The sequence below is a fragment of the Rutidosis leptorrhynchoides genome, unplaced genomic scaffold (assembly GCF_046630445.1).
Source record: "Rutidosis leptorrhynchoides isolate AG116_Rl617_1_P2 unplaced genomic scaffold, CSIRO_AGI_Rlap_v1 contig22, whole genome shotgun sequence".
Lineage (NCBI taxonomy): Eukaryota > Viridiplantae > Streptophyta > Magnoliopsida > Asterales > Asteraceae > Rutidosis > Rutidosis leptorrhynchoides.
This window is the reverse complement of record NW_027266468.1, coordinates 40,122-61,319: the sequence shown is the minus strand read 5'-3', so window position 1 is coordinate 61,319 and position 21,198 is coordinate 40,122. Positions and strand designations below refer to the sequence as shown.

The window sequence follows — 21,198 nt, the reverse complement described above, 5'->3', positions numbered from 1 at the left end:
CCATAAGGAACACATTTTGGGTTGGGCACAAGGCCAGAAGTTCAGCAATACAGTTTCTCTATCTCTGCTTGTGGTAGAATTTTTTAGTGATAAAAGTCTTGCAAAAATTTCTTGTCAGATAAAGTTGCATGAATTTTCAGAAATAGACTTGTAACCTTGTCTAACTTACCAGGTGAAATAAAATAAGGTCACGTTCAAAACTGTTCACGACATATATTTGTAAAATAATCAAGCTGTTACTGTAATGCATTAACACCTTCAATTGGCAATGTGGACAGGTTGAAACTCCGGGCCACACTGTAATCTTGAGATTATCATACTCTCATTATTTCAATCTCAATCCCCCTTTTAGCTCACTATCAGTGTCGAAACTCTGAGTTACAGTAATCTTATATGATGTTGAGAATATCATTGCTTCTAATCCCTCCAGCTTGGAAAGCTTTTGGCTTGGCTGCTCCAAAACAGATGGTCTGAAAAGATCTTGTGAACAGAACACGACCAAAAGATCTGTCAGCTAAAAAGTAGCCATTATCCGCCTGGGGCCGAGAAAAAAAGGACTCTCCGAGTGCAATGCCTGAATAAAGCTCATGCCCTGTGGCGTTTGGATTTGGCCTTTCGGAAAGATAGTACGTTGGCAATCAGTCTGTTCCGTTTGCCTGCTGTGAGTTTGTGAGTCAGTTGAATTTCTCAACTCCGAGAACTTACAAGCTTGCAATTCATCTGGCTATCACCAAAATCGGGCAAATCAAGGGAGACCAAAAATGAACAGTTGTATTCCATCTGGCTGCTATTGATAAAATAATACATCCAGGTCCAATCTCTCTGAGTGGATAGCTTCACTAACTCCAAATATTGTCTCATATATGGCATCAGATTGACTATGTGAATGATCAGCGACAAAATATTCATGAATAACACCATTTATTTCAACAATAGAGCAACCAGGCTGCTTTGGAGTTTTCCAAGCAGCTGCTCCCTTCCTTATTCTATTGACATCACTCCACCTTGAAACTGAGGCATACATGTTAGATAGAAGCACATTTTCCCCAGACCCACTTGGGTCTATTTCGTTAATTTTCTCGGCTGCAAATTCTGCTAGTTTTACATTTCCATGGTTCCTGCAGGCAAAAAGAAGGGATCTCCATATAACCACATCAGGATGAATAGGCATATCCTGGATAAATTTTTCAGCTTCATCCAAGAGGTTTGCTCGACCGAGAAGGTCAACCATACACCCATAGTGTTCTATACGAGGAATGAGGTTGTATTTTCCAGACATGGATCTCAAATAGAGAAACCCTTTATCTACCAAACCTCCATGGCTACATGCCGACAAGACTCCTAAGAAAGTAACCTCATTTGGCTTAACATGAGAAGACTTTTCCATTTGTTCAAAGAGGGACAATGCTTCGTCAGCTTTACCGTTCATGGCAAGCCCAGAAATCATCGATGTCCATGATATAACGTCTCTCTTACTCAAGTTTTTGAAAATTTCTCGAGCCTTTTTGATGTCTCCACACTTTGCATACATATCGATTAAAGCATTCTTAACTGAGAGATTCATATCAATGCCATTCCTTTTGCAGTAATTATGTAGCCACCTCCCTTGGTCCAGAGTCCCCAAATTCCCACATATAGAGACCACTGAAGCAACCAATATCGCATCGGCCATAACCCCGGTTAATTGCATATGTCTAAACAACTCAATTGCATCCTTGAACAAATGCAATCGTGCATAACCAGTGATCATGGAAGTCCAACACACTACACTTTTGTCAACAATCCTATCGAAAACCTCATGAGCATCCTTCATAGACCCACATTTAGCGTACATGTCAATCAATGACGAACCCAAAATCAGATGAAGGGAAAACTCAAGTTTTATTATCAAGCCATGAACACTCCTTCCTAAATCTTTGAAACCCATATTTCCACATGCATTCAAAACACTCGCTAGCGAAACCTCATAAAAATTGACATAGGTGTCATTTAACATTTCAACAAACACGTTCAATGCATCACGTTCAAGACCTAGTTTTATACTCAAACAATGAACTTCTTGCCCTTTTTCCAGTACCACGAGACGCCCACAAGCTTTGAGAACAAAAGGGAATGTGTATTTATCAGGTAAAACGCCATTGCACAGCATTCGATTGAATAAAGTTAGGGTTTTTTCTACATTTTGGCTGCGGGAGAAGGATTTTAACATAAAATTGTAAGCAAAAACATTAGGGTTTTGGATTTGGGAAAAGATTGTTTGAGAGAAATTAAGATCAGGAAAATGAGATAGAGAGTTAAGGAGGAGTTTGCTTGATATAAAAGGCTCCGTGAAGAGACCTGAAGTAATGGCTTGAGAGAGGATTTGATTGAATTGGGTTTGATGTTTTAGGGGTTTCTCGATCAGAGATAGAGACAATCTGTGGTATTGTTTGGAGATGCATCCTGATATTTGAAGAACAAGCATTGCTCATCTGATTCAAAACTTAGGGATTTTGCAATTTCGTTTCATGTTTTACTTTACCGGGAAAATGTATGTTTTCGAGTGGAGTGAACTTTGACATTATTACATTTTAATCCTTACATTTATAAAAATATTCCTAATTGTGCATCAACTTTTTAACATAACAATTTCGTCCTTGGAGGTTTCATTGTGCAATGCATTGCCCATACATATGTTACATGTATGTACTTTGGAGTACTTTTTATCGTGTATAGTTAAGTTGATAGCTTCTTTCTTCAGTCACAATCCACTCTAAGTGACAAAACTGTTTGAGTGGAAGCTCATAAAACTGAAATTAAGTATTCTAGTTTGTTGGCAAAACTGAAACACAATCGAATCTACTCATGAATTAAACCTTATCGATTCCATTGAACCAATCAATATAATCTGTCGTAACTTAATTTTGGATCAAACCTTCAGTTATTATATACTATGTCCGATCAATCAATGTAAGTAATAAAATGTTGGAGTTAGGGATGGATCAGTTAGGGGAGTTGTAGTGCGAGTTAGATTTTTTTTTTTACATAAACTAATGGCAAGTGCTCGCGTTTCGCGCGAGCGTATAGATTTTACTGTGGATCGACGTCGATTTAATTTGTCTATTTCATTTTCACAACGGGAGGGATGAAAGAAACAACGAAGATGGGACATCAATATAATAATCTAACTTACAACTAAATAATAAAGTCGATTATGATTATAGAATGAATAGATAGTACCGTATATTCTTATTGTTGCTTCTTGCATTATTTTTTTGATCTATTTTTTATTCTTCAATTATATGATATTATTAATTAGTATGCAAAGAAATAACATCTAATACAATGCTTAAAAATAAGTCACAAGTTAATTATGTAGTAAACATAAACTAACATTGAAGCCGGTAACAATGAGATGGGGTTAGTGGGATTCGGCAAATTGGTATAGATAATTTTTAGCAATTTCAGAATTTTCATAAGTTGTATGCAAATAAGTTTCAGAGCTAGTCATTATAGAAATAATCATTTAAAATGGCAAAGCCACGGCCATAGAAATAGATCGACTATGAATTATGATTGAGATTTTAGGAATTAGAGTAATATCATTGCCACGTCCGAAATAAATTTTGTTTACTCACTTTCTCTACAGAATTATCCGTGGAACAAAATATCCAAACCTACTCTCTGGAGAGTATTGTCCATTTATTGTGACAAAATAGTAAAAATACCTTTAAAATATGGACGTGCAAGGAGTGTTTTGGAAAAAAATTAACGCATTTTTATATGCTAAAAAATATTAGTAAAATAATAATGAAAACATTCACATATACTATAGTGCGTACAAGGAAAAAAAGTATCTATAGTGCGGATGACATTATATAAGCCGATGCATCGCTGGTTAGAGTCTAAGAAAAGGGTTTAAGCTAGCAGGCAAAAAGATTCCACATCATAGTTGGTACAAAAAAGAAAGGCTTCAGAAAATCTATGATATATATATGAGACAAATCATTCAAGCATAAACTTTCGTCTCTTATCTCTGCATCGATGGAGACAAAGCTGAAATTAGTTTTACTGTAATTTTCAAGAGGAACACCATTAATATTAATTCCATGTAATGCCAAAACGTTGACGGCGCCCTCATCAAGAAACATCAATATCATTATGAAAATTGTATATAGTTAAAGTTTTCTCTTTTATATATTTTTATATATTATATATATATGTAGCTCCTGAGATTGATCAAGGGTCATCCTAGTGTAATTATCAATTAGATGAGGCAATTCGTAATATCAATTTCATAAGGATTCTCATCAATTCAAATGAGGTGTTGTTTTGTCGTCTCGTTTTCAACTCTTTGCATCAAACTTTAAACTAACCCTCAATATCATATGATATAACCTACCGCCACGTCAGTTTGCTAGCCTTTTGTCGTGTTAATTATTTCCTCATATTTTGGATGAGCCCTAGGGTATACTCACTTAAAAAAAAAAATCGAATTAATGCCCCCATTTTTCATTATTATTATTAGTAGTACATACCATCGTTTAGAACCCTAGCTATGTCACTAAGAATACGTGTAAATGTTTCATTGGACAGCTATCATGTCGCTTCTTAACGTAGAACGTATTGTCGAAGATTATACCGACAGTCAAAAAGTCCAAGCAAGATGGGTCGAAGAATTGATGTTTTGCGCATGAAGGTCGACCGAGATTAAAATTGTCACAACTTTTGACTCGATCGGTCATCAAAATAACTATTATAATATATTTTTCGAAAAGCTCTCAAGAAGATTTATCGGTCAGTTAGGTATATCCAGTTAGAGTTTGTTAAGGGCCTCATCCAAATCCATTTCAACCTTCAACGGGCCTTCTTTATTTTAATGGACTTGATAGTGGATCCATTAAATTTAAATTTTAGTTTTTTTTTTTTTTTCAGTTCGAACTATTTAAACGATTTTAGTTGTATTTTTTTTTTTAAAAAAGTAAATAAAATTTTAATTTAAAACTTTCTCAACTATTTTTAAAATTTTTAAGATTGCACTACTTAGATAGACTGCGCCACTTCAACTAATTACGATCACAATTTCACAAATGTTAGAATTATAAACCTTAAAGTATGGATCTCGAATAAAAGATATCAAATATATTATTTCTAATTAAATGTCATATTTTTTATATAATTTTTAAAAATATGACAGTTAATTAGGGATGAAGAGAAAATTTGATCGAAATTCATCCATGAGAAATGTCTTTGAGAGCTTATAAGTACTTTTGCATTATTATCGCCAGGGGACAAGTAGTTTGCCGACTCTGGTCATTCATAAAACAAATTACTACGTTAATATATATAGCCGGGGAAAACAATTAAAAAGGGATATTTAGATTAAAAAAAAGGGGGAAATTAAAAATAAATAACAAATTGAAGTGGGTGGTAATTGATACTAAAATATAATTTTCTAGCCTTGATGAACCCTATAAATATCACCATATAACACGCATCCTTCCTTTTCATTTCAGTATACATTTTTAATTCTTACTTGCAGCATATCATTGAAAATGGATATTGAGGCTCAAGCTACACAGATATGGAGATTAATTATATTTGCAGAGATCCAACTTCCTTTAACTCTCTCCCTCAAAGGCTCTTTAATTTCTTCTGATTAACATATAGTATAATTAAGAGGACCCCTTGAGGTGAGGGCGTTAATGAAAGTTGGACCTCCGTTTTCGGGGTTTTCATTCCTGTACTCGATCGATCTGGAAGTGGTACGCACTATATATTACTAGAATTTAACAATGGAAAGATATATCTAAACCAATATTAATTAATTATACAGTCAATTTTTTTATTCTATTTGAGTACGATCGAGTTTTTTTGGGTTAAATGGAACATCTAGCAATTGAATATATATATATATATGCATATTTTTTTTGGATGTGATTCTGATTCAAAACTTAGTTATAATTAAGTAGTACCTTTTTCTTTTTTTTAATCGTCTAATATAATCTATCCACTTCTCTAGAAGTGAACTCATAATCTCGAAACGCCTGACATGCGTTGGTATACGTAATTAAGTAGTACTTCATCGGCTCTCTAGCTATGTATATGTAATTTAAATTTCACCAGAAAACCAAGCATTGATTCATTAAATATCAGTCTGTACTGATCGACGGGTAAACCTAATTAGTATATGTAACGATAAATTAGTTAAGTTTTCTGCGAGCTGCAATAAGAAACTAATTGAGTTCTCAGAAAGCAGAAGTCATCGATAGTGTGTACATGTAAACCTTCAACTTCCGGGACATAGCTAGTACTGTGCTCTAATTCTACTTGTGCTAGCCATGCACGTCGAACAAACATACTGGTTATTACTGGTTTATGCATAATGACAGTAATTTTTCTTGTCTTTGGAACAATTTTTTTTATAATATAAATTAACTTTATTGAGGAGGTGTAAATCAATTTAGGATACTAACATATAATTTTATTTTATTTTATTTCCTTTTTTTTTAAAGAAGTTAATTTGTGATTATTCTTTACATAATCTTTTCATATATCTTCAGGGCTAATTAAGATAACTATAAGTATTTCTTTAATTAGTACTCCCATTATATCTTTTAATTTGATATTTAATGCATATTTTTTGTTCATGGAACATAAGCTTTTCCTACCAATTTTAATAAAAAATCGAAGTGATATATATATATATATATATATATCACAAATATTAAATAAATGGATATGAAGAGAGTAACTTCCTTTTACTTAAAGACATCAATCGACTTGTATTAATTAATTAAATAATCTCCTAGTCCTAATTCTTTTAGGAAAAGGTCCAATTTCTATCTTATGCAATCTCGTAAAAACCTTTTTCTTAAAACTTCTATCGTTTTAATTTGATGCTTAATTATTTAATTCTTTTACTTTTCCTCTCACATGCCTGCGCTTTAATTTCCTCAGCTGAGTTTAGGATTTTCCTTCATCGGATCGTTAATTAATCCTTGTCATCGTCTTGGGCAGCATCATGTCATCGACTTACCGTTTCTCCTCCCTACGACATATTTGGACGAATATCAAGGTTATGTTCACGAAACAGGCAGTACAATATCAAGGTTATGTTCACGAAACAGGCGCTTCAATGTTTTGCCTCATCCTACTGACATCAAGTGCCCCCACATAAGGACCAAATGCTAAACGTCATGAATTCAAGAGGGCTTTATTCAGGGGCCAAGATTCATAAAACCAAAATTAAAAATTTATATACTGCTTTTGCAAAGTTTTCTATTAAACAGGGGCCAAATATTGTTTCTTTAGGGGGCCCTCTTGTCAATTGTTTAGTGTGCAAAAGTTTTTAGGGGGCGCGAAGCCCCCTTTGCAATGCATAGCTCCGTCCCTGCATTACAATTTTTATTATTCATGTGTATGCAATGCATAGCTCCGTCCCTGCATTACAATTTTTATTATTCATGTGTATGCAATGCATAGCTCCGTCCCTGCATTACAATTTTTTTATTCATGTGTAAGTGATGACGTAGTGCATAATTCGCACACAAGAACTTCGCAGAAAGTCTTATGCATATGTATAATAAGGCCATCTCCAATAGTCGTCAAACTTCGAAGAATCTGCTTTAATGGAAGATATAAATGAGAAAAGATAAAGAGTGCGAGGAGAGAACATCGTTTCATTTATTATTATGTTTCCACACTTTTTTTTGCTTTGCTGTCTTGAGTTATAAGTAATTACGTATATATAAACCCATGGTGAATTCTTCTTTATTTTCCCTGTTAAGTAGACTTGGGCATAGGTTGATATGTTTGGTTTCACATGAAAAATTGATTCGTTTGATTATCCTTGAATCGGGAATTACATTGATTAGACAATGTTCTGGTATTCTCCTCTCTGTACAAATGCACCTACCAAACCATTACTCATACTTATATTTGCAGTATCACACAATGGACACCGATTCACAAAGCCTATTATAATGGCCTCAAATGTGGGTAATCTTCCAGTAATTCCTGCTCTGAAAGGGTGTCTTTCTCACTTTGAGGAGTCCACAACACCTCAACTGCCTGTTTAACAACAGATACATACATCACTTTTATGACAAAACCAAAACGTCTTCAAATAAATGTCGTTTTTGCTTGTTAGTTACATTCATTGAAAAGTTGATGTATCTACAACATAGAAATGAACAGAGACATCAACTTTTCAATGAACCAAAAAAGTAAAAACGACACCTATTTTACGATGGAAGGACTATCATTTTTTAGAGATTCAATCCATTGTCTTCTTACCATAATTTGGCTGGACAGGATTGAGCCAAGCTTCTGCAATGCTTCCTTCAGCTCCACGCTACTGTTGATGGAAGGTAGCTTATGTACTCCTTCAGCCGCCACTAATAATGTTATCTGTATCGCTGGCAAAATATATAAGACCAATCCAAGAAAAACAATCAGTACAATAAAATCATGCAACTTCGACTACAATAATAGTAGGAGATCAGATGAAATCTTACCACCATGTACCCTTTGTCATTGCTAAACCCACTATCACTCTGGCCGGATATGGTTCTTTGCTTTCTAATGTTGTTCACATTGACAAGGGTCTCCTCATCAAATTTTCCCCATTCTTCAATAGAAAGTTGGTTGAACCGCTCCTCCCCCGCTTCTCAGCCTCACTTCACATCCACCTGTAGAATGATGTTGGACGAAGTCAAGTCACATATAAAGAGTATAGAAATTAACATTGATTCTTTGTCAAGCACTTTGATGATATATATAGAGCTACTCTCAACTTAATTGTACTAAGGTAATAGTAACTTACAGATGAATAACCAGAAATGCAATAATCAGGATGCCGAAGTAAAGCCAATGTCGTCTCTGCAACCAGAATGACAATTAAGAAAAAGAGCCGTGGCATTGTAATTAAATGATTGTTGAAATGCAGTAGTTAACAGATTAAAGCAAAGAAAGATCTAACTACAATCTACATAAACAGGATCATGAGAATACGATGACAAGTCCACACCTTAAAAATAGCAGAACATGAACTCCAACATGAGAAAAAAAGGCGTGCCTCCATCCATGATTTCACAATAACAATGCTAGTTACTGAAACCATCATTTGATTATATATATTGGGTTATGCATATGACAATAACCAAGTAACACGTATGTCCATGCAAATTATCCTGATGCCGATAATGAAAATCACTACAGCAAACAACACAGTTAGCATAAACCATTACCTGTCAATACATAACTGAGCCCTTGAGCCCTTCTGAGGAGGAAGTATCTGCAGTATCCGCAATCCGATTAAGTTCTCTTTGTAGATTTCGCACCGTGCCTAACAAGCCAACCTAGAAATGACCACGGAGTGGGATTAAATATGTAAAATAAAAAATCAGGGGAATCTTTCTAGCTAGCCATCTTCAATTAAACTAGAAGGAAGAATAGCACCTCCGTTTAGTCAAGTTTCTTCATTAGACGTGCTAAATCAGCTACACCATTATTATATATTGGCGATAATCAGATGGACAAATCATGAAAATTGGATATGAGTTATAGCATGAGCACAAATTTCCATTCATACAAGCCAAACGACCATAGGTTGCAAAAAACCAAACCTGATTAGCTAGATCATCAAATCTTAATTTGATTTTAAATGTATAAGTTTAATTCATTTCCTTAGTTCAATACTACCTACCTTTCAAATCAAAGTCAAATCAGATCTGATATGATTGAATGGACAGGCTAGGAAAGCTGAACAGCATACGTACGTTTGGTTGATGAACGTAATTAACAGATGCAAGACTGAAATTTAAACTTTCTCAAACACAACTGAATTAACTTGACGAGCACGAAATTACAAATTAAGATTACCTGAAGCTTGAGGAGACTAGTCTTCCCACTAGCTGTGAGCGTACCTTCTTCAGGCTTATAAGTTTCAAAAACATAGACGAAAAAATGGAATAAAACATATGCAACTTCCCCGACCGAAGACATATCATCACTAGGATTGAGCATTTCATAACATGCAAAAATTAATATCACAAAACCACCATATCTGATAATAATATCTAATTGATCGGAATCAGAGGACGACGTATCTGAATAACTACCAGAAGACGGCGAAGAATAACTCCTCGAAGAAGACGGTGAAGAATAACTCGTATCCGAATAACTATCAGAAGACGGCGACGAATAACTCCACGAAGAACTGCCAGAAGACCGTAAAGAATATGAAGAAAATAGCCCTGACTCTGCCACCGGAAGCCTCCATTGCAGAGTTGCACACCAAAAGCATAGCCACCAGAAGAGCAGTTATCGCCGGCTTCTTCAATTCCTTGAGAGCTACATTGAGAAAGCTTTCAAATTTCCCTTTGGGTCTTTGAATACTCTCAAATGGTTATTATTATCATTGGGTCTTTGTATGATATTGATACTGCATATTGTTTTTGCAGGAGACGAGCATTGAATCCGAGTGTTGTATCTGTAATTCGATAATCTGGCGGGGAATTTGGCGACAGATGGTTTCAAGTATGATATGCGAGGACAAGCCGCTGGTGCTGCTTTTAGAGGGTACTGCCATTGAAGGATTGAAGTTGTAGTGGCCATTGCCGGAGGCGAGTGGTGGAAGTGGATTTTTGCAAAGTCAAGCTGTTTAAAAAGACAGAAGCTGTTTAGGGTAGGGCTTGTTAGTGTCTTGTTACACAAGAAAGATATTTGTTTTTACGGGAGTATCAATTTGCTCTCTTTTAAGTTTATGGACTTTGTTCTTATTAAAAGCCTATGAGGCCCAGTTAAAGAGTTTAATAAATTACATTTTTTATTTATTTACATTGCATACACAAAAATCCTGCTGAACTAATGTTGTAGCGTGAATTCCTCTTAAAAAATGTTGTAGTGTGAACCACAAATGGTTGATTATTAAAAGATACGAAAAAATCGTAAAAATAAAAATAAAAATAAATGACTAACTAATGTGCCACTTTATTACCTAAACGACTAACAAAACTAAAATTTCAAGTTTCATAACTATGTAAAGCTAACTGACGAATTTTCTCAATGAGATAACCACAGCTCGCAAAGTTTCGATTGTTTGATACACAAGCTATGTAATCAGTAGCTGACAATCTCCTTCAAATTCCACATTCATTTAACTCTTTTTTAATTTTTATATTTCCGACGAAATTCGAGCATTCAACCTATTAGAAAAGTCAAACTATTTTTACGTTTCGAGGAATTCAAACCTTCAACCTCTCGAAAAGGAGATAATACCTTAATCATCCGACCACTGTCGTGGTTAGTTGGCCATCATTAGAACATGATTTATTACACATTATTATTATTGATACGTAATTTTATTTTATTTTACAAAATTCAGTATATAGCTAAAAATTCATTTATTCAAGTTTTTAACACTTATCAAGGTAATGGGCTTTTTCCAAGGAACATATATATTTTTTATGTTAATTTTCCAAGGAACATAGAAGGGGTCAACAAGCCCAATAATCAATACCTTTATTTTTCTTACTTTATTTTGTATATATAAAAAACGAAACAATGAGAGGAGGCCATGTAAGTTCGGCTTACGTGTCAATCATTGATTGGACAGTTTCACGTGGCAAATAATATCATTGGTTAAAAGAAACACGATAGCAACGACTTCAAGATCTGAACTTGACTATATATCGATCTATCACTCTATATTCGACAGTAGTAGATATATACTTCTTCTTCTTCTTCTTAGGGTTTCGATTAAGTGACTGACAATGATGGGAGAAGCTAAACGCATCTCTCTTCGAAATGCGTTTTTCCTTTTGCTCGCTGTCGTTTCATTGCAACAACTTCTAGCTTCCGATGATAGCACGGTAATCAGATTTGAATTGCTATTTTTGATCGTTTAATGCTTCTTGATAATGATTAGTAGTATTTGACAGCTTGAAATGTGATGTAACTGTGTTTTGATTCCACTTTGCTTTTTGAAATGCTTAGATCTTGTATGAGACATTTGACGAGTCCTTCGAAGGAAGCTGGATCGTATCTGAGAAGGAAGACTACAAAGGTGAGAGCCTCGTTTTAATTTGCTCGATCTGTTGTTTGATTTACAGATTCACTTTTGCTCTTAGTAGAATTTAGCTAGAAGAATGAACGTATCTTGAAATTTTGCTAGTTTACAAGTGAATGCTCGGATTGTTGAATAATATGATGAGATTGGTTGTCACTTTCCGAGTGCTTAAAAATGATGCTAGTTTCTAAAATTGAACACACTTTCATAAATGACAACTTTGAAGTGCATATTATTGTGTAGTGTTCGAGCTTATTGAAGTCATGTGAGCTTCATCTTGAGTTTATGAACTTGTTATTACCCTTCTGCGTTCGAGCAGTATCACTATCTCATTGACTATGAAAGTAACTTGGTATTTAGTTTTTTTTTTTTGTCTAAAATTCGTACATAGATGCTGGTCGAATTGAAATCAATGTGTAGACACACTGGGTGGATTGATTAGATGTCGTATTTTCAACCATTTCATCTATGTCTTCATACAACATGAATTTACTAATTGGAATTTTCTTTTAGCATCTGGGACTTGGGCGCCCATCATTGTCAAATTCTTTGTCATTTGGTTCTGCTCTGCTTCTGTAAAGTTGCTTAATCTATTTCATAAATCTTATTAATGGTCATTGATGGTGTGTTTATATAGGTGTATGGAAGCGTTCAAAGAGTGAGGGACATGAAGATTATGGACTTCTTGTAAGTGAGAAGGCTAGAAAGTACGGGATAGTCAAGGAGGTTGATGAGCCTGTCAATCTCAAAGAAGGAACCACAGTCCTTCAGTTTGAGACACGTCTCCAGAATGGTCTTGAATGTGGTGGTGCATATCTGAAGTACCTTCGCCCTCAAGAGGCTGGATGGAAGGCAAATGAGTTTGATAATGAATCTCCTTACTCCATCATGTTTGGACCTGACAAGTGTGGGGCCACTAACAAGGTGCACTTTATCCTAAAGCACAAGAATCCCAAGAGTGGGGAGTATGTTGAGCACCATCTGAAATTCCCACCCTCCGTCCCATCCGACAAGCTTACACATGTCTACACTGCAATTTTGACACCCGATAATGAAGTGCGCATTCTTGTTGATGGAGAGGAGAAGAAGAAGGCAAACTTCCTTTCAGCAGATGATTTCGAGCCTGCATTGATCCCTGCCAAGACAATTCCTGATCCAGAGGACAAGAAGCCCGAGGACTGGGATGAGAGAGCCAAAATTCCCGATCCAGATGCTGTTAAGCCTGATGATTGGGATGAGGATGCACCAATGGAAATTGTCGACGAAGAAGCTGAGAAACCTGAAGGATGGTTAGATGACGAGCCAGAAGAGATTGATGATCCTGATGCAGCAAAACCAGAAGATTGGGATGATGAGGAAGATGGTGAGTGGGAGGCTCCCAAGATTGACAACCCTAGATGTGAGACAGCACCTGGTTGTGGAGAATGGAAGAAACCAATGAAGAGGAATCCAGCTTACAAGGGCAAATGGCACGCACCACTTATCGATAACCCAAGCTACAAGGGTATCTGGAAGCCTCGTGACATTCCAAACCCTGATTACTTTGAGCTCGACAAACCAGACTTTGAGCCTATTGCAGCTATTGGTATCGAGATTTGGACAATGCAAGATGGTATCTTGTTTGACAACTTCGTGATAGCCAAGGATGAGAAGGTTGCAGAGTCTGTCCGAGAGAAAACATGGAAGCCCAAATTTGATGTAGAGAAGGAGAAACAAAAGGCTGAGGAAGCTGCCGCCGCTTCTTCTGATGGTCTCGCTGGCTTCCAGGTAATATTTCATTTTTCAGTCTTTTCTTAAAGTATTTGTACTTCTACCTGTTATAACTTTGTCCTGAAATTAAGTTTTGGTTTTGATTTCTGCAGAAGAAGGTTTTCGACGTTCTATACAGCGTTGCTGACATTCCTTTCTTGAGTGCATACAAGTCTAAGATTCTTGTAAGTTGAACAGTGTTAATTAATAATGGCTTATGCAAATCTAGTATATTCTTGTGGTTGATACTGATATAGGAGTGAATTTGTAACAGGAACTGATTGAGAAGGCTGAAACACAGCCAAATATCACCATTGGTGTCCTCGTTTCCATAGTTGTCGTGAGCCTAAGTATCTTCCTGAAGCTCATTTTTGGTGGGAAGAAGCAGCAAGTAAGTCCCCTTTTTTTGTAAACCTTTCTTTTTAGTAGTACCTTGTTAGTTTTGTTCTGTTTGACCGTGTCTTACATTATATAAATTTATTGGAACTGTGCAGCAGCCTAGAGCTGAGAAGGAGGAGGCAGAGGTTGCTGCCGAGTCATCAGAGAAGGAAGGAAGCAGTGGAGAAAAGTCAGAAGAGAACGAAAAGGAAGATACCGGCGCCGCCCCACCACGCAGGAGGAGACGCGATAACTAAACCAAAAGCACTGGGAAAAAGAATAGATAAAATCAATGCTTATTCCAGTTGGCGAATTTTGAACAATGGCCAGCTTCGTCTTTTGCAGTAATCGATTCTTGATGGTTTGTAAGTTAGACATTTTTATTTCTTGTGTGTGAGAGAGAAAGAGAGAAGAGACAAATACATTAAAGAGTTTGTAAATGACAATGGTCTATTCATCAGGGCCCCTGGTAGTTCCCTTTTTCTTTGAAACCATCCTAATTCGAATAGTAGAGAATTTTCAACTTATTAATTTCGTCTAGCTTCTGCCTTTGAATAGATATCGTCGTTTTATTTTTTTACGATAAAATGGATGGATCTAAGATAAAATGGATGCATCTAGATTAGTGTCTTGATATATAATTTTTTTAAATGAATTTAAAAATTTTTCTAATGGAGTATAAAACTCCCGTACAGACATTATCTGTTTTACACATAAAATACAACTAGTAAACTTCATGGTGACTGCCAGACTGGTGCAACTCGCTAACAAAATAAAATAAGAGGGATGGATTATTTACATCCACGAAGATAAATAAATAGTTTCTTCTAAAATGAAACTCAAATCTAAAAAATACGTCCGTCGATTATCAGCTTCGACATGTGCCGTATGTATCTCGGCTTCTTATCTCCGGCTTTCGATTTGGTTCCGACTTCGTTGACTAACTGAGTTGACTCGCCCGAATGAGTGACCCAATTGCCCCTTCCCTTTTGATACGAACGCCTATGTATAACAGATGACAAGCTTTAAAACTTAAAAGCTAGTCTTATACAATTCCGACAAGTAACAGAAAGTGGTCCAATTCGAACATTTTTAAGTCACAAGCCCATGAAGCCCAAATTGAGCATAGCATTCAACGACAGACTCGCTCGCATACCTTCTTCATTGAAATTATAGTTTACAAGTTAAACGAGGTGAGAAGTATCGCGTTTTCTCATAAGGGAGTTCTACTGAAGGTAAATCAGTGTCAGAAAGAAATAAATATGCAACACAGCAGAAAACGCGATACTGGATTATATATATATAGCTTTTACATGAATAGGAATAATTAGTAAAATCTTGAAATGAAAAATAAGAATCTCTTCAGTTAATTCTACCTCATTATCAAATACTGTAATCTCCCATCCACTTCAAGTATCGCGTAATGAAATTGGTCTACTTCAAATATCGTTTTATGAAATTCATGCATATTTGAATTTTTTTCTCAATCTCACCCTTCCATTTATTTCAATAAATACTCTATTTTAAATAAATATTTATAAATTTTAATAATAAATAATGGACTGTAATTTTTTCTAATATTAATTTTTTTTTAAGATTTTGCAATTTTTTTTATACAACATTTTTCATTCCTTTTTTTCTTTAAGATTTGCAATTTTCATTACGCAACACTTAAAATACACCAGAAAAAATAAATATGTTTTATATTTCTTACTAATATAAATGAACTTAATAATACATAACATAGTCTATTTTAAATTTTTAATACGGAAGGAGTAGTTTAGGATCCGTAATCCAAAACTCGGGCATTCAGAGCACAGTGAAGTTAATGATCCGATAAACGATGCAATATACAGTTTTTTTTCTCTTTTTTCTCTAATAAAGCTTTTAGTTCAAAACCACAAAATTGTTCTTTAAAAGGTCTCCTTAAACATGGAGCTGAGCCAAGCAGATTCAGTACACCTTATTTTATTTCAGAATTTTTTTACCTAAAAGAAACTCCGGAAAAAAAAAAGAAACAAAAAAGTTTGGACGCAACACTTCTTCCTTTCCTTATCAACTTTCATTCATGCCTATTATAACTTAAAACTCGTCTCCGGACTTCTTGTTAACCTTCTTCCGATAGCTATAAATAAGCCTATTATAATTATACTCAACGGCGACCACCGCCAGTCTTTTTACCGGCGAAAGCTCCGACATCCTCGTCATCGGACTCGACGTCTCCATACTGCCAGATCCTTCTCCTGCTAGTACGTGCCTCGTCCTGGTACTTCTCCAAGATGTCCAGGGCTGCCTTCCTGTCACTCGAGTCCCATTTCTTCCTCTTCTCCATTCGACTTAATCCTTCCTGAAATACGAAATACACACAACAGCCCACGACATTTGAGTCTCAAATTCATTAATAAACAAGATCAAAAGAGCAATACTTGTATTACAAGTAAAGCTTTTAATATACCTGGATCATGGCAGCATTTACGCTCATCTCAGCATCGGCAGCAGAAAGAGTGACGAAGAGAATTGTCCCAGTTCCCTGTCCTTTAACTTTTCCTCCCGAAGCATCCCTCTCCTCGATGGTGGCTCTTAATTCATTGCCTAAAGTCTGTTCACTCAAAAACCGAGCAGCATCTTCCCCATATTCCTCTTCCAAACTTGGAACCTTGACATAGGCGAGGCTGCAAAGCTGACTGATTCCAGGCGCCACCGACACAGAAGGATCAAGAGGTCTCAATCTGCTGTACGGAACGACCTCTTGATTCCCATAATCTATGTAGAACACTTCAAACTTATCTTTTGGAGATTCAACAGCTCCTCTAGGAGCAGTCACAATCTAAACAATCGAAAATTATAGCACCTTCAGTTACAAAAAAATAACGGTATATTCCAGGAGAAGAAAAAATATATAAAATGACAACAAAGTACATACCATTGCACGGTTCCAGGAATCGTCTAAAGTAAACTGGGAGAGGACAATGTCACCCTTCTTGGGGTTGAAGGCTCCAATGACAGGAGCTTCAGAGATATTCAATGATGCAAGTTGTTGCTGAATAGAAGCAACTCTCTGATCTCCAACTGTCTGCACATAAAACTGACCCCCGCCCAAGACCTCTGTAACAACAACCTAAAATGAAATGGAACAGAGGAAGGATTGCGTCAATCGCATTTTTTATTAAGGAACGTGGAATTGAATACTCTATTGTGTATCCCCTACCTTGAGCGACTCCTTTTGTTTGCCCCCAGTGGCAGCAGAACCATTTTGCACTGCCTCTCCTTCTACGTAATTCTCCCAAATCTGCAGCATTTTCTCAGTTAAGAACAAAGACAGAAGCATAGAAAAAAGGAACGGAATGTGATGAGATGTGAAGTGGATAATTACTTTCAGTTTCTTCTGTTTAGCAGAATTCTCGGCATGTTCTAGAAGATGGGCATCAGGGATCCTGTCACTGCCAAAAGAGGTTTGCAGCTTGGCAAGACCAGCTTCAAGAAGAGCCACAGCCACATTGGTCTTTGACTCCCACAAAGATCCCAAGAAAGTTCCAGTTCTATCAACAGTTTCTACTTCAATCTGGAAAAGATAATTATCAGCGGTTCAGATCACCGCAAAAGAAACTACCTAGCTAAAATTATTATTTGTTTTTGTTAGATTACCTCAACATCTCTCTGCATAATCTTTCTTCTCATCAAGGCAATAGCTTCTTCTGAATAGGGCTCACCACGACCAGGACACCTAACACCAGAGAATGAGAACGCAAAGCTGCAAGTTTCCTTGGGAATATACAACTTGAAGCGATGACCACTGAGCACATATTCAACAACAGCAGGAACCCTCCTGAGCCGCTGCAGAAATGGAAAGAAATCTTTGGCCTTCTTGGCTGGTGCCTGAAATCGTCATAACCAAAAACATATTAGAACAAAAAAAAAAAAAAAAGGAAGCTAACAATAATTTACTATCAGGAAAAAAAATCTTGATGCAAGTTGTATCTAACCATAGTCAAGTCTTGAATATGCATGACGGGAGGATCCTTCTCAGAGTGTTTTCCTTTCTTTCCAGCAATAGCACGTGATTCAGCAGAAAGGAGAGCATCATAATAGTTCGATCTTTCCTCAAAATCACGATGTCTAATCACGTCGGCAAAACCTCGACTAAGCAGCAACTCACCAACATTCGTCCCAGCAGGCTGGTTACCAGTAGGACCGGTCGAGACATCACCACCACCATCTGCTTTAGTGGGAGTTAGAAGGAAGACTGATCCAAAATCCATCACTCTCGAGTCTGCAGCAGCACTATCAGTAGGAGTAGCAGTCCTGGAATATTCCATTTGAACGTTCACCTGAAAAAAGGGTATTAGTAAATTAACACAGGTATGAATACATCATCAATGGAAGAAGGCATAGTATCATACTTGTTTCCCAATTAGGCGAGTTCTTAAGAATTCCCTTGCTTCCCGTGCATAGGCAGCTGGCTTTTCATTTTTACGAGGATTGCCGATTCTTGGACACCTAATACTTGATAGATTGACACGTCTTTCTGCTGATGGGTCTCCAAACGGTATTGAATCATCTGCGACGATAACACAGTCCCCACTCACAACCTCAACCACCTGATCACAAACGAGTCGATGAAATAACATGAATGAAGAAAGATATTATATGTTCAAGCCTAACCTCAACACGATTTCTTCAACAATTTTGTTTAAAAAAAAGGTACCAATGAAGTGGACACATCCCCATTACCTTTCCAGTAAAATTCTGGTCATGAATAGCCTTCGAATTTGAAGGTTGTGGAACAAAATTTTTCCAAATTTTCAACTTGCTTTTCTTAGCTTCAAGCTCCGCATTCTTTAGCTTCCGCTTGGCATCTTCTTCCATCGTAGATGCACTCCATTCAACATATTTGGCTAAGCCCTACATAACCAGTACATAGTCCTCAGCTAATAAACCACTGATCAGTATCTATTTCAATGAAGACAGGACCGTAAAGCTCTAGCTTACATTTTCCATAAGCTCTAGTGCCAGGTCTCTTGCTGATTCCCCATCAGGATAATACACTGATCCAGTTAGGTTCTTGAATTTGTCTGTGCCTTCTAGGACAATTCGCACCTACAAGTTCCACAGAAATAAGAATTAATCAGAGACCAAACGAAAAAGGGTTCCGACAGGATAAATAATATTACATCGACTACTAGCTTACTTCTCTATGCAAAGTACGAATTTCCGTGAAATGTTTGGCTTCTGGTCCAAATGGTTCAGGAGGAACTTCAGTTACTTGATTTGTTATTCTCTGAGCAGATGTTAAACCAGCTTTAGATTCCGTACCAACCGCTCCATTTGGTTCGTCAGTGGCAGCATCTGGTACTGCAGCAGTGTCAGAAGTGGTGGTCTTTCTTCCCATTGATGGACACTAATACAAAGGAAAAATAGCAATTCAAACCCAGTTAAGCAGATTTTAGCTAACTGAAGGCAGAATATTACAGTTCCACCAGATTTGATCATACCTGGATTCCCGCAACAATAACTTGGACAAACAGGAAATCTGGAACCAAGTAAACCCGAATACAGCTTCCATCACGAACCTGCTCAACGATACATTGCAAGCTCTTGCCTTTGTTATCGGCCAAAAATTTAGTGGCATCAAAATCTTTATCGCCCATAGCAGAGGGAGGCAGGTTCCTGACAGATTCTGCAACTGCTTCGGGGTCCTAAACTCAATGTTAAAATAATCCATTAGATGTCTTCATATCATCTAATCTATAGCATGCACCGCAAGGGAAATAAAGGAAACCAATTTAGATTTTTCCTTTTAAGGAGTGAAAGCAGTGAGAGAGTATTACCTTATTCCATCGGCCAAGACCTTGTTCCTTAGCTTGTTCTTCAAGATTGAGCAGATCTTCAAGAACTTTATTCCCTTCTGCTTTTTGTTGACCCTGTTCTCGGACCTGCACATGTCAGGGTCACCCAAAATCAACAGAAAGTAAAGAGAACAGTTAGAGAAGCAATCAATTAAATAAATCAGGATGAAACCTTTGCCCAGCCAGCAGTAACAAGCATTGTTGCGACATTCTTGTCACCAAGGTAAACAGTGCCAAATTCTCGCCCAATGCTTTGCACTGCATACTCCACCCTGAATACAACCTCCTGCATCAACACAGAAAAACAGAAAACAAAAACAGAGACTGGGTTATTTATGCTGTTGCATGTGTATATATGCACCAAAACAGGCCACAATGAAATAGAAGTCTCAAACCTTTCCAATGCATAGATTTCGCAAAAACTCTCTGCTTTGCCATGCAAATGGCTCATCGTCGCCACCTCTGCGGGCCTATCCGCGTTAAAAAAAAAAAGGAAAAAAGAAAAAAAGAAAAAAAAAAAGAGAGTTAGCTGCAGTCATTTAGTAAAGAATATACTAGGCAAATGTGGTATGTTTCCTCGAATAAGCATACACCCGAAATCCCAAGAAAAAACTAAGTAGAAACCGATCATACATTAATGACAATCAATGCCACATTTATATCACTTGTAACTCCCCAGAACCAGCAGTGTTATACACATGAACAAGTGAATTGAAGCAGAATTAACGATTATCAACAAGGATAAATCAGATTTCACAACAACAATAGAGCCAATTGCTTTACCAGTCTTGGTGCAATGATGTTGGACAAAGTGAGGGTTTTTTCTTTTGTCGGGTTAGCCATGGAAACTATCACCAAGCAGTCCCCCGACGGTACAGCCTTCACTTTTCCTCTCAACCATGCCGGTGCTGTCGCAGCTGGGGTCGCCATCACAATAGCAAGAAACTGCAGAAACACCAAATACAATAATTATCAATCTAGAAATAACAACAAAAAAAACACCGATGAGGAAACTACAAAACAAAAAACTTTATGTCAGCTGTCTGAATTCACATCCTTTAGCTCATAAAATTCTAAACTTTTTAACAATTTATACTCAAAACACAAGTTAAAACAAAGTAATAGAAATCAGTACACAACTGGATCGAAAAGTCGATAACAAAACGAAATCAG

General features: G+C 36.6%; 4 protein-coding genes across 5 annotated transcripts; 1 reads left to right on the top strand and 3 right to left on the bottom strand.

Annotated features, from left to right (window-relative positions):
* Positions 1–325: 325 nt before the first annotated feature.
* On the bottom strand, positions 326–2,464 carry LOC139882015 (pentatricopeptide repeat-containing protein At2g20540-like). Its single transcript, XM_071866398.1, has 3 exons — positions 806–2,464; positions 575–724; positions 326–514 (listed from the first exon to the last, which is right to left on the bottom strand). The coding sequence occupies exons 1-3, from the start codon at positions 2,462–2,464 to the stop codon at positions 326–328; spliced, it is 1,998 nt and encodes a 665-aa protein (XP_071722499.1).
* Positions 2,465–7,959: 5,495 nt separating this feature from the next.
* On the bottom strand, positions 7,960–8,902 carry LOC139882014 (FLUCTUATING-LIGHT-ACCLIMATION protein 1, chloroplastic-like). Its single transcript, XM_071866397.1, has 5 exons — positions 8,807–8,902; positions 8,662–8,672; positions 8,499–8,562; positions 8,278–8,391; positions 7,960–8,052 (listed from the first exon to the last, which is right to left on the bottom strand). Exons 1-5 carry the CDS (start codon positions 8,900–8,902, stop codon positions 7,960–7,962), a joined length of 378 nt encoding a protein of 125 aa, XP_071722498.1.
* Positions 8,903–11,759: 2,857 nt separating this feature from the next.
* On the top strand, positions 11,760–14,436 carry LOC139882026 (calnexin homolog 1-like). Of its 2 annotated transcripts, none has more exons than XM_071866406.1 (6): positions 11,760–11,855; positions 11,980–12,049; positions 12,690–13,819; positions 13,915–13,986; positions 14,076–14,192; positions 14,299–14,436. In XM_071866406.1, exons 1-6 carry the CDS (start codon positions 11,760–11,762, stop codon positions 14,434–14,436), a joined length of 1,623 nt encoding a protein of 540 aa, XP_071722507.1. The 2 variants fall into 2 exon arrangements, with proteins under 2 accessions (XP_071722507.1, XP_071722508.1); XM_071866407.1 differs by having other exon boundaries at positions 14,076–14,196; positions 14,306–14,436.
* Positions 14,437–16,331: 1,895 nt separating this feature from the next.
* LOC139882013 (ribonuclease TUDOR 1-like) lies at positions 16,332–20,955 on the bottom strand. The gene is made up of 16 exons (XM_071866396.1): positions 20,809–20,955; positions 20,421–20,495; positions 20,198–20,311; positions 20,008–20,112; positions 19,672–19,875; positions 19,368–19,577; positions 19,169–19,276; positions 18,911–19,081; positions 18,580–18,777; positions 18,163–18,507; positions 17,825–18,055; positions 17,553–17,741; positions 17,388–17,468; positions 17,103–17,297; positions 16,635–17,006; positions 16,332–16,526 (listed from the first exon to the last, which is right to left on the bottom strand). The coding sequence occupies exons 1-16, from the start codon at positions 20,953–20,955 to the stop codon at positions 16,332–16,334; spliced, it is 2,940 nt and encodes a 979-aa protein (XP_071722497.1).
* Between the last annotated feature and the right edge of the window lie 243 nt (positions 20,956–21,198).

Excerpts from the sequence above, each read along its gene's own strand:
- LOC139882014 (XM_071866397.1), bottom strand. The coding sequence starts at position 8,902 with ATGCCACGGCTCTTTTTCTTAATTGTCATTCTGGTTGCAGAGACGACA. Across the intron at positions 8,392-8,498 it reads ATGACAAAGGGTACATGGTG|ATAACATTATTAGTGGCGGC; the intron begins GTAAGATTTCAT and ends CCAGCGATACAG. Across the intron at positions 8,053-8,277 it reads TCCTGTCCAGCCAAATTATG|GCAGTTGAGGTGTTGTGGAC; the intron begins GTAAGAAGACAA and ends GTTGTTAAACAG.
- LOC139882013 (XM_071866396.1), bottom strand. The coding sequence starts at position 20,955 with ATGGCGACCCCAGCTGCGACAGCACCGGCATGGTTGAGAGGAAAAGTG. Across the intron at positions 18,056-18,162 it reads ATATTCAAGACTTGACTATG|GCACCAGCCAAGAAGGCCAA; the intron begins GTTAGATACAAC and ends TGACGATTTCAG. Across the intron at positions 17,469-17,552 it reads CTAAACAGAAGAAACTGAAA|ATTTGGGAGAATTACGTAGA; the intron begins GTAATTATCCAC and ends AAAATGCTGCAG.
- LOC139882026 (XM_071866406.1), top strand. The coding sequence starts at position 11,760 with ATGGGAGAAGCTAAACGCATCTCTCTTCGAAATGCGTTTTTCCTTTTG. Across the intron at positions 11,856-11,979 it reads TAGCTTCCGATGATAGCACG|ATCTTGTATGAGACATTTGA; the intron begins GTAATCAGATTT and ends TGAAATGCTTAG. Across the intron at positions 13,820-13,914 it reads ATGGTCTCGCTGGCTTCCAG|AAGAAGGTTTTCGACGTTCT; the intron begins GTAATATTTCAT and ends TGATTTCTGCAG.
- LOC139882015 (XM_071866398.1), bottom strand. The coding sequence starts at position 2,464 with ATGCTTGTTCTTCAAATATCAGGATGCATCTCCAAACAATACCACAGA. Across the intron at positions 725-805 it reads CAGAGAGATTGGACCTGGAT|CCAGATGAATTGCAAGCTTG; the intron begins GTATTATTTTAT and ends TTTTGGTGATAG. Across the intron at positions 515-574 it reads AGGGCATGAGCTTTATTCAG|CTGACAGATCTTTTGGTCGT; the intron begins GCATTGCACTCG and ends GCTACTTTTTAG.